At 37.2% G+C, this 15308-nt stretch overlaps 1 protein-coding gene across 1 annotated transcript in view; it reads left to right on the top strand.

Moving 5' to 3' along the window:
• LOC142946589 (complement factor H-like) overlaps positions 1-10879 on the top strand; it is a 28359-nt gene extending 17480 nt beyond the window's left edge. Inside the window, exons 20-29 of the mRNA XM_076087999.1 lie at positions 850-1029; positions 1131-1320; positions 5221-5252; positions 5418-5600; positions 7011-7193; positions 7293-7487; positions 7637-7816; positions 8697-8864; positions 10206-10385; positions 10686-10879. Coding sequence (XP_075944114.1) covers positions 850-1029; positions 1131-1320; positions 5221-5252; positions 5418-5600; positions 7011-7193; positions 7293-7487; positions 7637-7816; positions 8697-8864; positions 10206-10385; positions 10686-10879 — 1685 coding nt within the window. The remainder of the gene's footprint in view (positions 1-849; positions 1030-1130; positions 1321-5220; positions 5253-5417; positions 5601-7010; positions 7194-7292; positions 7488-7636; positions 7817-8696; positions 8865-10205; positions 10386-10685) is intronic.
• Positions 10880-15308: the final 4429 nt, after the last annotated feature.

Below are 15308 nucleotides of genomic sequence, written 5' to 3'. Positions count from 1 at the left end.
ACCGACTTCTACAGTATCTTTGTATAATTCAAATAAGTAATACATTTGCATACATTTGCATACAGATGTAATCTTTCAGAAATATCATTGATCAGATTTGGGTTCATGAAATCCAAAAAGTCTGATCTTAAGTCTAACATGCTGCAGCTTTAACCTCTTGATTAAACAGATTCTCTTCTTCAAAACAGAAAAATGCAAAGTTGCAGGTGTTCCAGACGGCGTGCTCCTCAACACACATGTACCAGACAATCAACTAAGACAAGGACAAAACTTGAGGTTTGAATGCATCAATCCTAAAGACACTCTTCATGGGAAGGCATTAGTTGAGTGTTCAGCAGGAGGACAGTGGAGTGATCCCTTCCCAACATGTGGAGGTAAATCAATACTTTTCTTGTCCCCATGCTCCATGTCTAGGGAAATGATGGCAATAGATGATCCATGACCCAATTGTCAGTTGTCTCCCACAATGCACTGCAATCTTAGAGTGCTTGATTTGCTCTGTTTACCCTGCCCTGATACATATTATCTTTGTGCTGCTACTTTTTTCCCAAGTAAATAGAAGTGATTCTTCGCCTTTGTGTTTAGTCATTCATAAAAATGATTGTAACTTAATACAGTTTCACCAGGAATTCAACTTAAAAAAAGTTGAATTAAAACCTCTCTAAGAGCCCTGAACATTAAAACCTTCATGAAGGTAGCTGTGTATTAAACTGTTTTAGTTTTTGCTCGGTTAACGCCAATAAACTGGCAGTGTGTACACACAGACTTCATTAAGGAAAAGACAGAAAAAGCTTTTTTGGGACTGACTCATTTGGTTTTATTTTTGTGTTTTTTTTTACATTCTTTTAGCTCCTTTGGGTTGTGGGACGTCACCATCCCTTACAGACGGAGACACCACAGGAGCTCTAAGATTCCAACACCGCCATGAAGAAAGGGTTCACTATCGCTGTCAGAATTACTATATCATGGAGGGTGAGCCTTACAAAACCTGCATGAATGGGGAATGGATTGGACAGATCAGGTGTCTAAGTAAGTAACAATTCACAGACATTTTTCATGTGGCATTCTGTGAGGATGCTGTATAGTCATTCCCCATTAATACAATTCTGCTCATCTGTTATCTTTTGCAGAACCCTGCACTGTGGATGAGGAAGCCATGCGCTCGCATAATATTGAATTCAGATATATATCTGAACATAAGCTATATTCACACCATAATGATTATATAACTTTCCGTTGTACCGAAAGAAGAATACCTGTCGGCACATCGGGCATGCGTTTCCAGTGTGTTGACGGTGAGATCAACCTGCCCACTTGCCAGTAAAGGTTTTTAGTTAACTGGATGAGATATAAACATGAGCCGGGGGGACGACCAAAGTAAAGCGTTAGACCAGTGATATCCTGATCCAGTGGCTATGCTTCAGTGCTCTGTGTGGTCATTTTAATAAAACATATACTTCCCCTTGTTTTCTGCCTCGACTTGTATGATGAGACTCAAGTCTGTTTGTCCCATCTTTATGTGCTTAAAGGAAGGTTCAAGTGAGCTGTTTTTAAACTGTTCTTCTCTGGAAGAGAAAACAACAACATAATATCCAGAATATTGATGCAGCACAATAACTTACACAACTTGGCCTCCTTCCTGATAATGACAATGTCTGGTCTTAGAAGTTAAGGACGTTGTCTACGACCGCTTTTACGAATACTTTTACAAAAGGTTTCCCAAATGCTATTTCATTTCTACATGGGTTTCTCTAAGCAGCACTTAAGATCAAGCACATTGTAATGATTTGTATTTTATTCAAAGAAATTACTACCACCAAGTATTAAGTTAAGGTGGTACAGGTTTTCGCCCAGGTTGTGCAAAAACTGAGTATAATTTTTACTTTTATGGGGTTAGGTATATTTCTGAGGGCTTATTTTGGTAGTTTGTTGTAAGTAGAAAGACTTTGATGACATGTGCAACATGTAACTGATTGAATATGGGTAGATGGCACAGGAATGTATGTTTCCATTACTTTGTATCACATATTGACATTTAGTGGTGATTTGTTTAAATTTAGATAAACCTATAAATATACAGTATATAGACATCTTTACATGTACATACTGTACATAATCATCCAGTCCATGTGCTTTGTTTACAACTTACAGAACACCCGATTTAAAAATAGACTTTTTATTTCTTATTTTAGTTTTGGTCATGGGTGCTTTTTATATATATTTATAGGATATTTATATTTACACCTATTTTTCACTACTTGTGTACATAACAATCTGCTCTATTCTTTACCTTTATCCATCGTTGTGTTGTCCTTGTCCCTCGCTGTTATTTCCATTTCTGTGTAAGTATTTTTAGAGAGATGGAAAAAAAGTCAAATCCCTTTTATATGCATGTATTATTGGCTAATAAAGCTAATTCTGAAAATATACCATCAGGAAAGCCTAATAATAGTTTGAAATATGCATCAGCCAAACAATTTTGTGCCACTTTTCTTTATTGTTAGTTTTGGTCTTTCATGATATTCATAATTCCCCATTTGTTGAGAAAAACAGGTCATCTTTAAATATTGAAAGTCAACACTTACTTGAAGCACAATGTGCGTTGAATCTTTACACATTTTGCCAAAACTAGAACCATGTTTTAGAGGCCTAAACCCAACAGCATGTGAAACACAGGATGGAAAGCCCGGTCTCCAGTATTAAAGTCCTGTGCTTTGTTCGCCCAACCTCCCATCCTGACTTCCTCCAGAGGACTTCTCTGCAGAACGTCTCACTTCCTGAATTGGTCAAACATTGCTGCTGAGCATAATCTAGGCAGCAATCTCTAATCGCGAGCCAAAGTCTTTATTAGAATTTAAAACTGTAAATTTATCTAAACAACTTCTTAAACTATGATATACATCTTTACAGCTTTTTATGAACAAGACTGATAGGACCCTGAACAAATATGCTGTATGCATAAAGGATGCTGTACGTAAGCATTTCTGGAATGTCCAGTGATGCAAACAGTTTGTGTTTGTGTGTTGCAATGGGACATGCATTGTACAATCCCACTGGGCAGTCCATGTAGTGAACCTTATTGCTCCCTGAAAACTCAAACACGCAGGAATTCTGCTCAGGAAACGCTTGTCTAGAGACCATGCTGTTGTCTGTAATCCTTCTGTTTTTCCAACTGTGGGGTAATGTGGAAGTTTCTTCATCACAGATTGGTAAGTAGGAGTTTTTTCATTACTGAAGTGTTATCATTTAGCTTTGTGGAGAAACAGCGTTTAGCTTAAACTACGGATTTATGCAAAGAGAAGAGAAAGACGCCTTCGTAAATTGCATGTTTCGATTTGTGGTATTTCCTTAATACTGGAAGAATTAGTGCATGTGTGAAGGGGATACAATTATTTTCTCTCTCAATATTAGATGTGTATACTTAGAATTATTTATATTCTGATGTTTCCATTTAACTCTAAAAATTGGCATTTGGGGATTATAAAAAGTAACGGCACCCAATAAAAGTTATTTATCTTTTTGGTGGACGTGACTCGTAGATATGAGAAGAATAACCTGTATGTTATATTGGTATCTGATATGTGGATTTTCAAATGGCCGTGTTTGTGTACACATAGTTCGTTAACACTCACTAGTGTAAAAGTGCTGCAGTTTGAGCAGAGGCCAGTTTTTCTGAGCTGTCCTTCCTTGTATTTCCTTTTCAATGTTGATAACTTCCATTTTTCTTTGCTTTATTGTTAGCCCCTCAGTGGTGTGGTCATTCTTTTTTTTTTCTATTCTCATATGTGTTGCATGCAGCTGAAAATAACTTTGGATGAGCCAACCCTACACATGTTTGCAGTACTGTACATGCGCCATATGTGATAATGTGTGTAATCTCATCCTCTTTCCCCATGATGTTCTTTGTTAGAATGCTTAACGCTCCCAGATGTTCCTCATGCCAACATTTCAGAAGAGACCAAAAGAATTGATTACCAAGGAGGACATGTGATACATTTCACTTGTGCACCTGGTTACACTACATCCGGGCCAACTATCAGATATGTTTGCACGAGTGAGGGCTGGCTGGCAGTCCAACAGGAATCCTGCTCCCGTAAGTTGAATGGCTTTCTGTTAGACACTTTCACCACCAGCAGAATGAATACTGTTGTTGTTGACCCCTGGGTGTATTACAATATGTAACAAGATTACAGGAAATGGGGTAAATAACATATCTAAAAGATACATTTCCATTCTAGATTCTCTTTAGGGGAAAAAGTCAAGTCTTTCTTAGACATGCCCTTCATTACATAAATGTAATGGCAAATGTTTTCATGTTTAAAAAAGTAATTTTATTGATTGCAATTTGATGAGGTTCAACCTAGTAACATTTTCATAATATTCCAAACACAGCTCAGGTCTCAATTTGATGCCATTTCATGAACAAAGTCTTGGTACTTGGAACGGTTGACTTATGTATGAGCACAATAGTGTTTTTCTCAGTCTGATCATGCAAGGCAGTTTTATAGCTCTTTTCAAACAAAGTGATCATTTAAAGTGCTTTACGTTGTCAAAAAAGCATTAAGAATGACATTCAAAAACGATAAGCAATGAAAACGTTTTTAAATATTAGATTAAATAAAATATAATACAATAGAATATACCGGAATTAGAGTTAGAGTGCAGTTACGGTGTAGTAATAAGTTGTAAGTTGCTCAAATCAAATGCAACAAATAAAATAAAAGTGCAGCAGAGTTTTTAATTTACATTTAAATGTTTGTTGTGCTAAATATTTAACCTGCTCTCTGTTAATCATTAACACACTGACATCCAGTCTGGGGACAAAGTTAACCTTAAGCTAGGTTGTGGTCAGAATGCTGAATGTTGGTCAATACAATGTTTCAGAAATGTAGGAAACAAATTGATATTGATGAAAGTTTTGAGAAATTCAATGGTGAAATTTCCTCACCAGCATTGATGTACTTTTAAGTATGAATCACTATAGTGCAATATAAACAGTATTGCTCTCTCAGTACCATTTAGTCTAATTCTTTTATTGGCTGATTGTTCAATTTAACGATTTTTACAATGGACTTTGCACAAGTGTCAATAATGAAACAGTGAATGTGGTAATTAAACTGGACAGAAACTATTTCATCATCAGCAGATACTAAAATATCATACTGCTGCGTATTATTGAATGGAGGTCCACCTGTATCATCACTGTATTTTGAGCCTTAGAAATATATTGACCCACATTCCTGTCTGTGAAGGTAAAGCTGAAATAAAGGATCATATTTGTTCAGTACCTTACATACAAGGGGAAATGTCACTGTGTCAGGGAATATTGAAAAACTGTATTTCTTACGTGCTTATAGTTTGAAACGTTTGAAAGGTTTTTGGTCATCCAATTTATGATTTATTTGTTTTCCTTCCAGCCCAACAGTGTCCAGTGATTCACGTGGAACAGAATGTCCAGGTGATTGGGGACCCAGAGGAAGCAACCTATGGCAATGTAGTTCAATTCAGCTGCAAGTCCCGCACTGAAATCCTGTCTGGGTCACAAGAAATGTATTGTGATGAAAATGGAGAATGGCGTGGACAAGTTCCTAAATGCAAAGGTACAGCAGGCTTTCCAAAATGACTTCCTTTTTAGTAAAAGGGTGAAAGTATAGGCAAAGGGGAAGACAGGAACACACAAATACAAACATAACCCACCATGGGATGTGCCGGGCCGATTACAAAGACCGCAGACTCTTCGCATTTCTCCTTTTTGTGCCTCCTTGTCTCCTCTCTGTTCCGCCCTTTTGTCTGTGATTCGGAAATCAATTTCAACGCGTCATCTTGAAGGATGTCTCGATTCCTAAAACACATCGCGAGGAAAGAGGAGGCTTGCCGGTGGAGCTTAGATCGTGGGTGCACGGGTGTATCCTTTGCAGAAGTCTTATCAGCGCCTGTATAAAAGCATAAAAAGTTCAAACCTGTCTCCTTCAAAATTATGATCCCATACAACTAAATTGCATTCTCAATTATGTTTTGAAGGAAACATACTCCCTGATTGCGGTCGCAATTTTCAACATGACGCTAACGTTGTAAATTGAAAACAAACACACAAAAAAACACAACTGACCTTCTTTGTTAGGTTTAGTATATGGTTATGGTTTGGCTTCAAATAAGTACATGTTATGGTATCGAGCTTAAGGACGTGAATCAAAATAGGTGAATATTGACATTTGATTTCACACGGGACACAAACAGCGGTCTCCTGTGTGAAAGTCTTGTGTTTGTTTGACCCACCCATCCACTCTGACCTCCTCCCTTGGTGGACTTCTGCAGACTATGATTAGAAACATATTTGTGAAACAACAAAAACTAAGTTGATCCAGGAGAAAATAATTTTCCTACAAAACATATTTGTCAATGCAATTTTGTTAAACGGGAGACCAGGCTGAAGGGGCATGCCAATGGACAGATGTTGCAGCTGCCAATGCCATATTGAATTGGTGTTGCTTTAAAATGACACGCAAAACATTTTGATTAACTCCTCTCTCCTCTGGTGGGAGGACTAAGGCACGAGGAGAGGAGGCAAGGAATGGAATTGAAGATGTACAAACTGAACATTTTTGCTGAGAGAAGAACAATAGACTGCACTGATGTTTGCTGTACTTTCGACTGGTTTTGACAAAGGTTTAATATAACAACTCATAATACAGCACGTCTCGCCCTTATGTGCTGTGATTGGCTGTTACTACTGCACTGTGATCTACACCGACCTGGTCAGTGGTCGCTCGGCGCTACATCACATGTTGATAACCCGCTGATAGCTCCACTTTGAAAAAAGAAAATGAACTGAGAGGTTCCAGACTAATCCGCATTTGGGATTTGATCTGGCGATATGAGAATGTGAGAACCAAAAATACCTCCCAACTGAATGTTTCAGATATTATTTTACTCCAGATTAAGGTCAATAAGTGATTACTGTGCATCCCCTTTTTATGAAAAAATGTATATATTTTATTTTTTTCCAACAGAGATAACTTGTGCAGTACCCGAGATTGAAAATGGTTTTGTGTCTGGAAATATTCCAGAGTACGAAGAAAATGAGGTCCTGCACTTTAGATGTGATGCTAGATATAAACGCACTGTAGGCATACCTTCAAAATGCATCAAACAAGGAAATAGAGCAGAGTGGAGCCCCACACCTGCATGTGAACGTAAGTATAAACTGAGTCATCCAGTTTGATGGTTATATCACACTGACAAGATAAAATTGGTGCTAACAGATAATATGCTTAATTTCCCAACAAATGAAGCAATAAGATGTAGACTGACACTGCCGCCACAGGAGGGAACCAGGTATGAATCTCCTTCCAGAATTGTGTTTCCACCTGGTGACACACTGAGAGTCATGTGTGGAAATAAGTACTGGATTTCACACCCTCGGGAGACCTCAGCAGTGACTACATGCAAAGAGGATGGAGAATGGACTTTCCACCCAGTGTGCCAAGGTATAAAACTACACGGGCTTAGTGCCAGACACAGATTATGAGACTGCTGTTCTTTATTGTGTGTGTGTATGGTTCATTCATTTGTGATGAAGATGATGATTAATCATATCTTTATTACTTAAGTTACGCAAGTCTTTCTCTTCTTCTAGAGGTTGTATGCAGTAATCAAAGACCACAGCATGTGTATCGCTGGAGTGTTTCATGGCGACAACGAATAACATTGGGTGACACTGCAACATATTCGTGTGGGACGGGCTACAAGAAGACAGATGGTGCCACCTTGGCCAAATGCACCAGAGATGGATGGAATCCAAATCCACTTTGTCAAGGTATTGTGAAGTTTTAACTATGACATTACTGGTAATTTTACATTACATTACAGTCATTTAGCAGACACTTTTATCCAAAGTGACCTACAATTCAGATTCTATCACATTCACACACCGTAGGCACAGCTACTGGAGCACTTTTGGGGTTAAGTGTCTTGCTCAAGGACACATCGATCTGCGACTAGCCGGAGCTGGGGATCAAACCGCGGATCCTCTGATTGAAGGACGGCCCTGCTCTCCACTTAGCCAGGGTCGCCTATTTTGTATCCATATTTGGGAAAGCGGGGAAGGAGCTTTTGGTCCAGTTAGGATTTATTTATTTTAATTATTTTTTTACCGTAATTGCTGTCTTCCACCAAAAATCGTAGGAACTAAGAGCTAGTAAACTCTGGAACTAAATCAGGAACTAAAAGTTCCTTCTCCAAGTTATGCAGTTACTTCAATATACTATTAATCTGCCTCGGTCCCAGTCTATGGTGCTCATTGCAACAGTTATCAGCCTTTTTCCAGAGAGAATCAAACAATGCTGCTCTGTAGACCAAGAAAAAAAAGATCCATATATGTAATGTTTCCTGTATCTCCACGCTCAATAACAAGGCTCACGTTCACCCCATTATACATCCCTCACCATGACGTAAATAAAGAAATAACTGGTGATCACATTAAAAGAAGAAGCAACATCAGGTGCCATATTTACAAGCATCTTGACCATCTTGCTTGTCTTATATTTGCACAACACAAGTACAATTTACTTTTACATCGGGGTGTAACATATCTGAATATTTTACTTGTTGATGTGCCAACTCTGATATGACAGTAAAATGTCACTTTCAAGTCAGTGTACAGAATAACTACATTTTTTTTATTATTATTTTTACAGCGATAACATGCAACAGTCAATCTTACGAGGAGGCAGACATTGAGGGAGAGGTTAAGACCATATACGGGTACAGGGAGCAGGTCCATTATACCTGCAAGGCTGGTTCTGAGGGACGTTTTACTCTAACCTGTGAGAAAGCAGGTTGGATCGGGACGCCACGATGTACAAGTAAGAAAATACAATACACAATATAGTTGAAAGGACGATTGTTGTTGTTTTTTCCCATCATTTTATCAACTTTTATTTTTCATGCTTCCACCACAATTACATTATTGTTTATCAGATTAGAATTGAATCGCTATGAATACATTTTGGGGCAAACATTGGTGTCTTTTTTATAGCAGCAAAGTAAAATAAATGTGGTTAGTGGTTCGCTAAGATCTGCCACCTGTTCTTCTAACCAATTTTCTTGAGCATCCATCTTATTTTATCTTTTTTCACTATTGCAAAATGTCAAACATGTTTTTTATTTCATTTAAAACTAATAATCTACTTTGAATAGACGTGTAGTTAGCACTCATTAACCTACAGCTCCATGCCTCATTTCCATCGTTACAACTTGTCTGGCCAAAATAGCTTTCCTTTTTTTTCATCCTTAACAGGTTATACATGTGTATATTGTGAGAGTTTTGTTAAATGATCAGTATTAATGTGCTCATTCTGGAGCACCACAAGGTCTGACATGAGAAGTACCTTGCTTCCTTCTTAAATTAAATTGTTTGTTTCAAAATATTTGAATTTATTTAGGGTTTGGTAAGTAATTGCATTGACTTTGTTTCATGAACAAAACATTAAAAAACTTCACATCGACAATGCAAAAATGACCAACAATGAAAAGGATAATTACAGGCTCAATGAACATGTCCAATATGAATGCCGGAACGATGCTAAAAGAGTTTTTACTGTTACCTGTGAGCAAGGTGGCTGGACAGGGATAAGGAACTGTTCAGGTAAGAACATAACGGTACAACAAATATAGTTGTTTTAGGGATAATGTGTGACTGGAGTTTCTATGTTTTGATGGCAATAGAAATGGTAAATATCTCCTAACAGCTAAAAAAAATCTAAATTGCATTATTAATTTGATTACCCACAGTAATGGAGGAGAAAAACATTACGTGCACACGTACGTACAAAATTTATTTCACAAATGGGATTTAAGTTTGCCAGTTTTGTGTTTATACAGTATAGCGATTAGGTTTGACACCACAATTTAAAAAAAATATATATATAATTGGTGCTATCTTATTTTTTATTTTTTTTATATGGATAGACATAGAACCCATATTAATTTAGATATCTTGAGGTGATAGGCCAAGGGACCCCTGAGAATATGGCCATACCAATTTTTTTGCTCCCTGAAAACTCAAACACGCAGGAATTCTGCTCAGGAAACGCCAATAAACTGGCAGTGTGTACACACAGACTTCAATAAGAAAAATAATGAAAAAGCTTTTTTGGGACTGACTCATTTGGTTTTATTTTTGTGTTTTTTTTACATTCTTTTAGCTCCTTTGGGTTGTGGGACGTCACCACCCCTTACAGACGGAGACACCACAGGAGCTCTAAGATTCCAACACCGCCATGAAGAAAGGGTTCACTATCGCTGTCAGAATTACTATATCATGGAGGGTGAGCCTTACAAAACCTGCATGAATGGGGAATGGATTGGACAGATCAGGTGTCTAAGTAAGTAACAATTCCCAGACATTTTTCATGTGGCATTCTGTGAGGATCTTGCAAACGCAAAACTGATATTCTGGTTTCCAGTGTTTGCATGTAGTGGCTTGATTAATATTAACATAATATATCAATTATACAGGGCCATTACACAGAGTGTAGCATTTATTTAGTTCTTATGTAGCTTCAATCAAAAAAGGTTTATAATGAAATAATATAACAGAATCGTTATTGTCAGAATTGTATATGCAGTATGCTGTATAGTCATTCCCCATTAATACAATTCTGCTCATCTGTTATCTTTTGCAGAACCCTGCACTGTGGATGAAGAAGCCATGCGCTCGCATAATATTGAATTCAGATATGGATCTGAACATAAGCGATATTCACACCATAATGATTATATAACTTTCAGTTGTACCGAAAGAAGAATACCTGTCGGCACATTGGGCATGCGTTTCCAGTGTGTTGACGGTGAGATCAACCTGCCCACTTGCCAGTAAAGGTTTTTAGTTAACTGGATGAGATATAAACATGAGCCGGGGGGACGACCAAAGTAAAGAGTTAGACCAGTGATATCCTGATCCAGTGGCTATGCTTCAGTGCTCTGTGTGGTCATTTTAATAAAACATATACTTCCCCTTGTTTTCTGCCTCGACTTGTATGATGAGACTCAAGTCTGTTTGTCCCATCTTTATGTGCTTAAAGGAAGGTTCAAGTGAGCTGTTTTTAAACTGTTCTTCTCTGGAAGAGAAAACAACAACATAATATCCAGAATATTGATGCAGCACAATAACTTACACAACTTGGCCTCCTTCCTGATAATGACAATGTCTGGTCTAAGAAGTTAAGGACGTTGTCTACGACCGCTTTTACGAATACTTTTACAAAAGGTTTCCCAAATGCTATTTCATTTCTACATGGGTTTCTCTAAGCAGCACTTAAGATCATGCACATTGTAATGACTTGTATTTTATTCAAAGAAATTACTACCACCAAGTATTAAGTTATGGTGGTACAGGTTTTTACCAGTTTTCTCCCAGGTTGTGCAAAAACTCCCACCTAGTGTTAAGTGCAGATGATGCAGTGTTCACCTGCTATGTGTCGTTGTGTTGTCCTTGTCCCTCGTTGTTTCCATTTTCGATTTCTGTCTAAGTACATTTAGAGAGATGCAAAAAAAAGTCAAATCCCTTTTATATGCATGTATTATTGGCTAATAAAGCTAATTCTGAAAATATACCATCAGGAAAGCCTAATAATAGTTTGAAATATGCATCAGCCAAACAATTTTGTGCCACTTTTCTTTATTGTTAGTTTTGGTCTTTCATGATATTCATAATTCCCCATTTGTTGAGAAAAACAGGTAATCTTTAAATATTGAAAGTCAACACTTACTTGAAGCACAAAGTGCGTTGAATCTTTACACATTTTGCCAAAACTAGAACCATGTTTTAGAGGCCTAAACCCAACAGCATGTGAAACACAGGATGGAAAGCCCGGTCTCCAGTATTAAAGTCCTGTGCTTTGTTCGCCCAACCTCCCATCCTGACTTCCTCCAGAGGACTTCTCTGCAGAACGTCTCACTTCCTGAATTAGTCAAACATTGCTGCTGAGCATAATCTAGGCAGCAATCTCTAATCGCGAGCCAAAGTCTTTATTAGAATTTAAAACTGTAAATTGATCCAAACAACTTCTTAAACTATGATATACATCTTTACAGCTTTTTATGAAGAAGACTGATAGGACCCTGAACAAATATGCTGTATGCATAAAGGATGCTGTACGTAAGCATTTCTGGAATGTCCAGTGATGCAAACAGTTTGTGTTTGTGTGTTGCAATGAGACATGCATTGTACAATCCCACTGGGCAGTCCATGTAGTGAACCTTATTGCTCCCTGAAAACTCAAACACGCAGGAATTCTGCTCAGGAAACGCTTGTCTAGAGACCATGCTGTTGTCTGTAATCCTTCTGTTTTTCCAACTGTGGGGTAATGTGGAAGTTTCTTCATCACAGATTGGTAAGTAGGAGTTTTTTCATTACTGAAGTGTTATCATTTAGCTTTGTGGAGAAACAGCGTTTAGCTTAAACTACGGATTTATGCAAAGAGAAGAGAAAGACGCCTTCGTAAATTGCATGTTTCGATTTGTGGTATTTCCTTAATACTGGGAGAATTAGTGCATGTGTGAAGGGGATACAATTATTTTCTCTCTCAATATTAGATGTGTATACTTAGAATTATTTATATTCTGATGTTTCCATTTAACTCTAAAAATTGGCATTTGGGGATTATAAAAAGTAACGGCACCCAATAAAAGTTATTTATCTTTTTGGTGGACGTGACTCATAGATATGAGAAGAATAACCTGTATGTTATATTGGTATCTGATATGTGGATTTTCAAATGGCCGTGTTTGTGTACACATAGTTCATTAACACTCACTAGTGTAAAAGTGCTGCAGTTTGAGCAGAGGCCAGTTTTTCTGAGCTGTCCTTCCTTGTATTTCCTTTTCAATGTTGATAACTTCCATTTTTCTTTGCTTTATTGTTATCCCCTCAGTGTTGTGGTCATTTGTTTATTTTATTTTCTATTCTCATATGTGTTGCATGCAGCTGAAAATAACTTTGGATGAGCCAACCCTACACATGTTTGCAGTACTGTACATGCGCCACATGTGATAATGTGTGTAATCTCATCCTCTTTCCCCATGATGTTCTTTGTTAGAATGCTTAACGCTCCCAGATGTTCCTCATGCCAACATTTCAGAAGAGACCAAAAGAATTGATTACCAAGGAGGACATGTGATACATTTCACTTGTGAACCTGGTTACAATACATCCGGGCCAACTATCAGATATGTTTGCACGAGTGAGGGCTGGCTGGCAGTCCAACAGGAATCCTGCTCCCGTAAGTTGAATGGCTTTCTGTTAGACACTTTCACCACCAGCAGAATGAATACTGTTGTTGTTGACCCCTGGGTGTATTACAATATGTAACAAGATTACAGGAAATGGGGTAAATAACATATCTAAAAGATACATTTCCATTCTAGATTCTCTTTAGGGGAAAAAGTCAAGTCTTTCTTAGACATGCCCTTCATTACATAAATGTAATGGCAAATGTTTTCATGTTTAAAAAAGTAATTTTATTGATTGCAATTTGATGAGGTTCAACCTAGTAACATTTTCATAATATTCCAAACACAGCTCAGGTCTCAATTTGATGCCATTTCATGAACAAAGTCTTGGTACTTGGAACGGTTGACTTATGTATGAGCACAATAGTGTTTTTCTCAGTCTGATCATGCAAGGCAGTTTTATAGCTCTTTTCAAACAAAGTGATCATTTAAAGTGCTTTACGTTGTCAAAAAAGCATTAAGAATGACATTCAAAAACGATAAGCAATGAAAACGTTTTTAAATATTAGATTAAATAAAATATAATACAATAGAATATACCGGAATTAGAGTTAGAGTGCAGTTACGGTGTAGTAATAAGTTGTAAGTTGCTCAAATCAAATGCAACAAATAAAATAAAAGTGCAGCAGAGTTTTTAATTTACATTTAAATGTTTGTTGGGCTAAATATTTAACCTGCTCTCTGTTAATCATTAACACACTGACATCCAGTCTGGGGACAAAGTTAACCTTAAGCTAGGTTGTGGTCAGAATGCTGAATGTTGGTCAATACAATGTTTCAGAAATGTAGGAAACAAATTGATATTGATGAAAGTTTTGAGAAATTCAATGGTGAAATTTCCTCACCAGCATTGATGTACTTTTAAGTATGAATCACTATAGTGCAATATAAACAGTATTGCTCTCTCAGTGCCATTTAGTCTAATTCTTTTATTGGCTGATTGTTCAACTTAACGATTTTTACAATGGACTTTGCACAAGTGTCAACACTGTTCATGAAACAGTGAATGTGGTAATTAAACTGGACAGAAACTATTTCATCATCAGCAGATACTAAAATATCGTACTGCGTATTATTGAATGGAGGTCCACCTGTATCATCACTGTATTTTGAGCCTTAGAAATATATTTACCCACATTCTCTTTCAATCTTATGTTTTAAGCGAGATCATGTGGCCATCCCGGTGATGGTCAGTTTGCAAATGTTCATCTGGAAAAGGGAGACGATTTTGTCTTTGGGTCACAAGTTGTGTACACCAAGGGGAAAATATGTATAATCACAAATGTTTACTGTTAATTTGTATGTTTACTTATATCTCTGTGCTTTGCTTTGTACATATTATTCTGTATCACTATATCATGCATACCAAGAGGTGCAATTTAATTTTGACTAATAGTTACTTACAGAGTAATTTTAATTCTTCCTTATTTAAATTTGGTGCTATCTCAGCTGCAAGATGATACCAAATAGTTTGATATGACTCACTGAATAAAACCTGATCAATTAAAGATTGAATGAACTAAACACTTACACCGCATCGATAGACATTGTTATCATGACACAGACTAAGACTAGATTAAACTCAACATTGCAGCAAAACAAACTTTCCTGGGTGAGAGACACAAAAGTCAGGATAAAAAGGTCAACCCTGTCTCCTTCAAAATTATGATCCCATACAACTAAATTGCATGTTACCAAGTAACAATGTTTCTAATCATAGTCTGCATTCATGGACTTCTGCAGACTATGATTAGAAACATATTTGTGAAACAACAAAAACTAACTTAATCCAGGGGAAAATAATTTTCCTACAAAACGTAATTGGCAATGCAATTTTGTTAAAAGGGAGACCAGGCTGAAGGGGCATGCCATTTGACAGATGTTGCAGCTGCCAATGTTATATTTAATTGGTGTTGCTTTAAAATGACACGCAGAAATATCATTGATCAGATTTGGGTTCATGAAATCCAAAAAGTCTGATCTTAAGTCTAACATGCTGCAGCTTTAACCTCTTG

This window comes from Anarhichas minor, unplaced genomic scaffold (genome assembly GCF_050575085.1).
Source record: "Anarhichas minor isolate MPS153535 unplaced genomic scaffold, ASM5057508v1 ptg000010l, whole genome shotgun sequence".
Taxonomy (NCBI): Eukaryota; Metazoa; Chordata; class Actinopteri; order Perciformes; family Anarhichadidae; genus Anarhichas; species Anarhichas minor.
The sequence above is the reverse complement of the archived record's forward strand: the minus strand, read 5'-3'. Positions and strand labels throughout refer to the sequence as shown.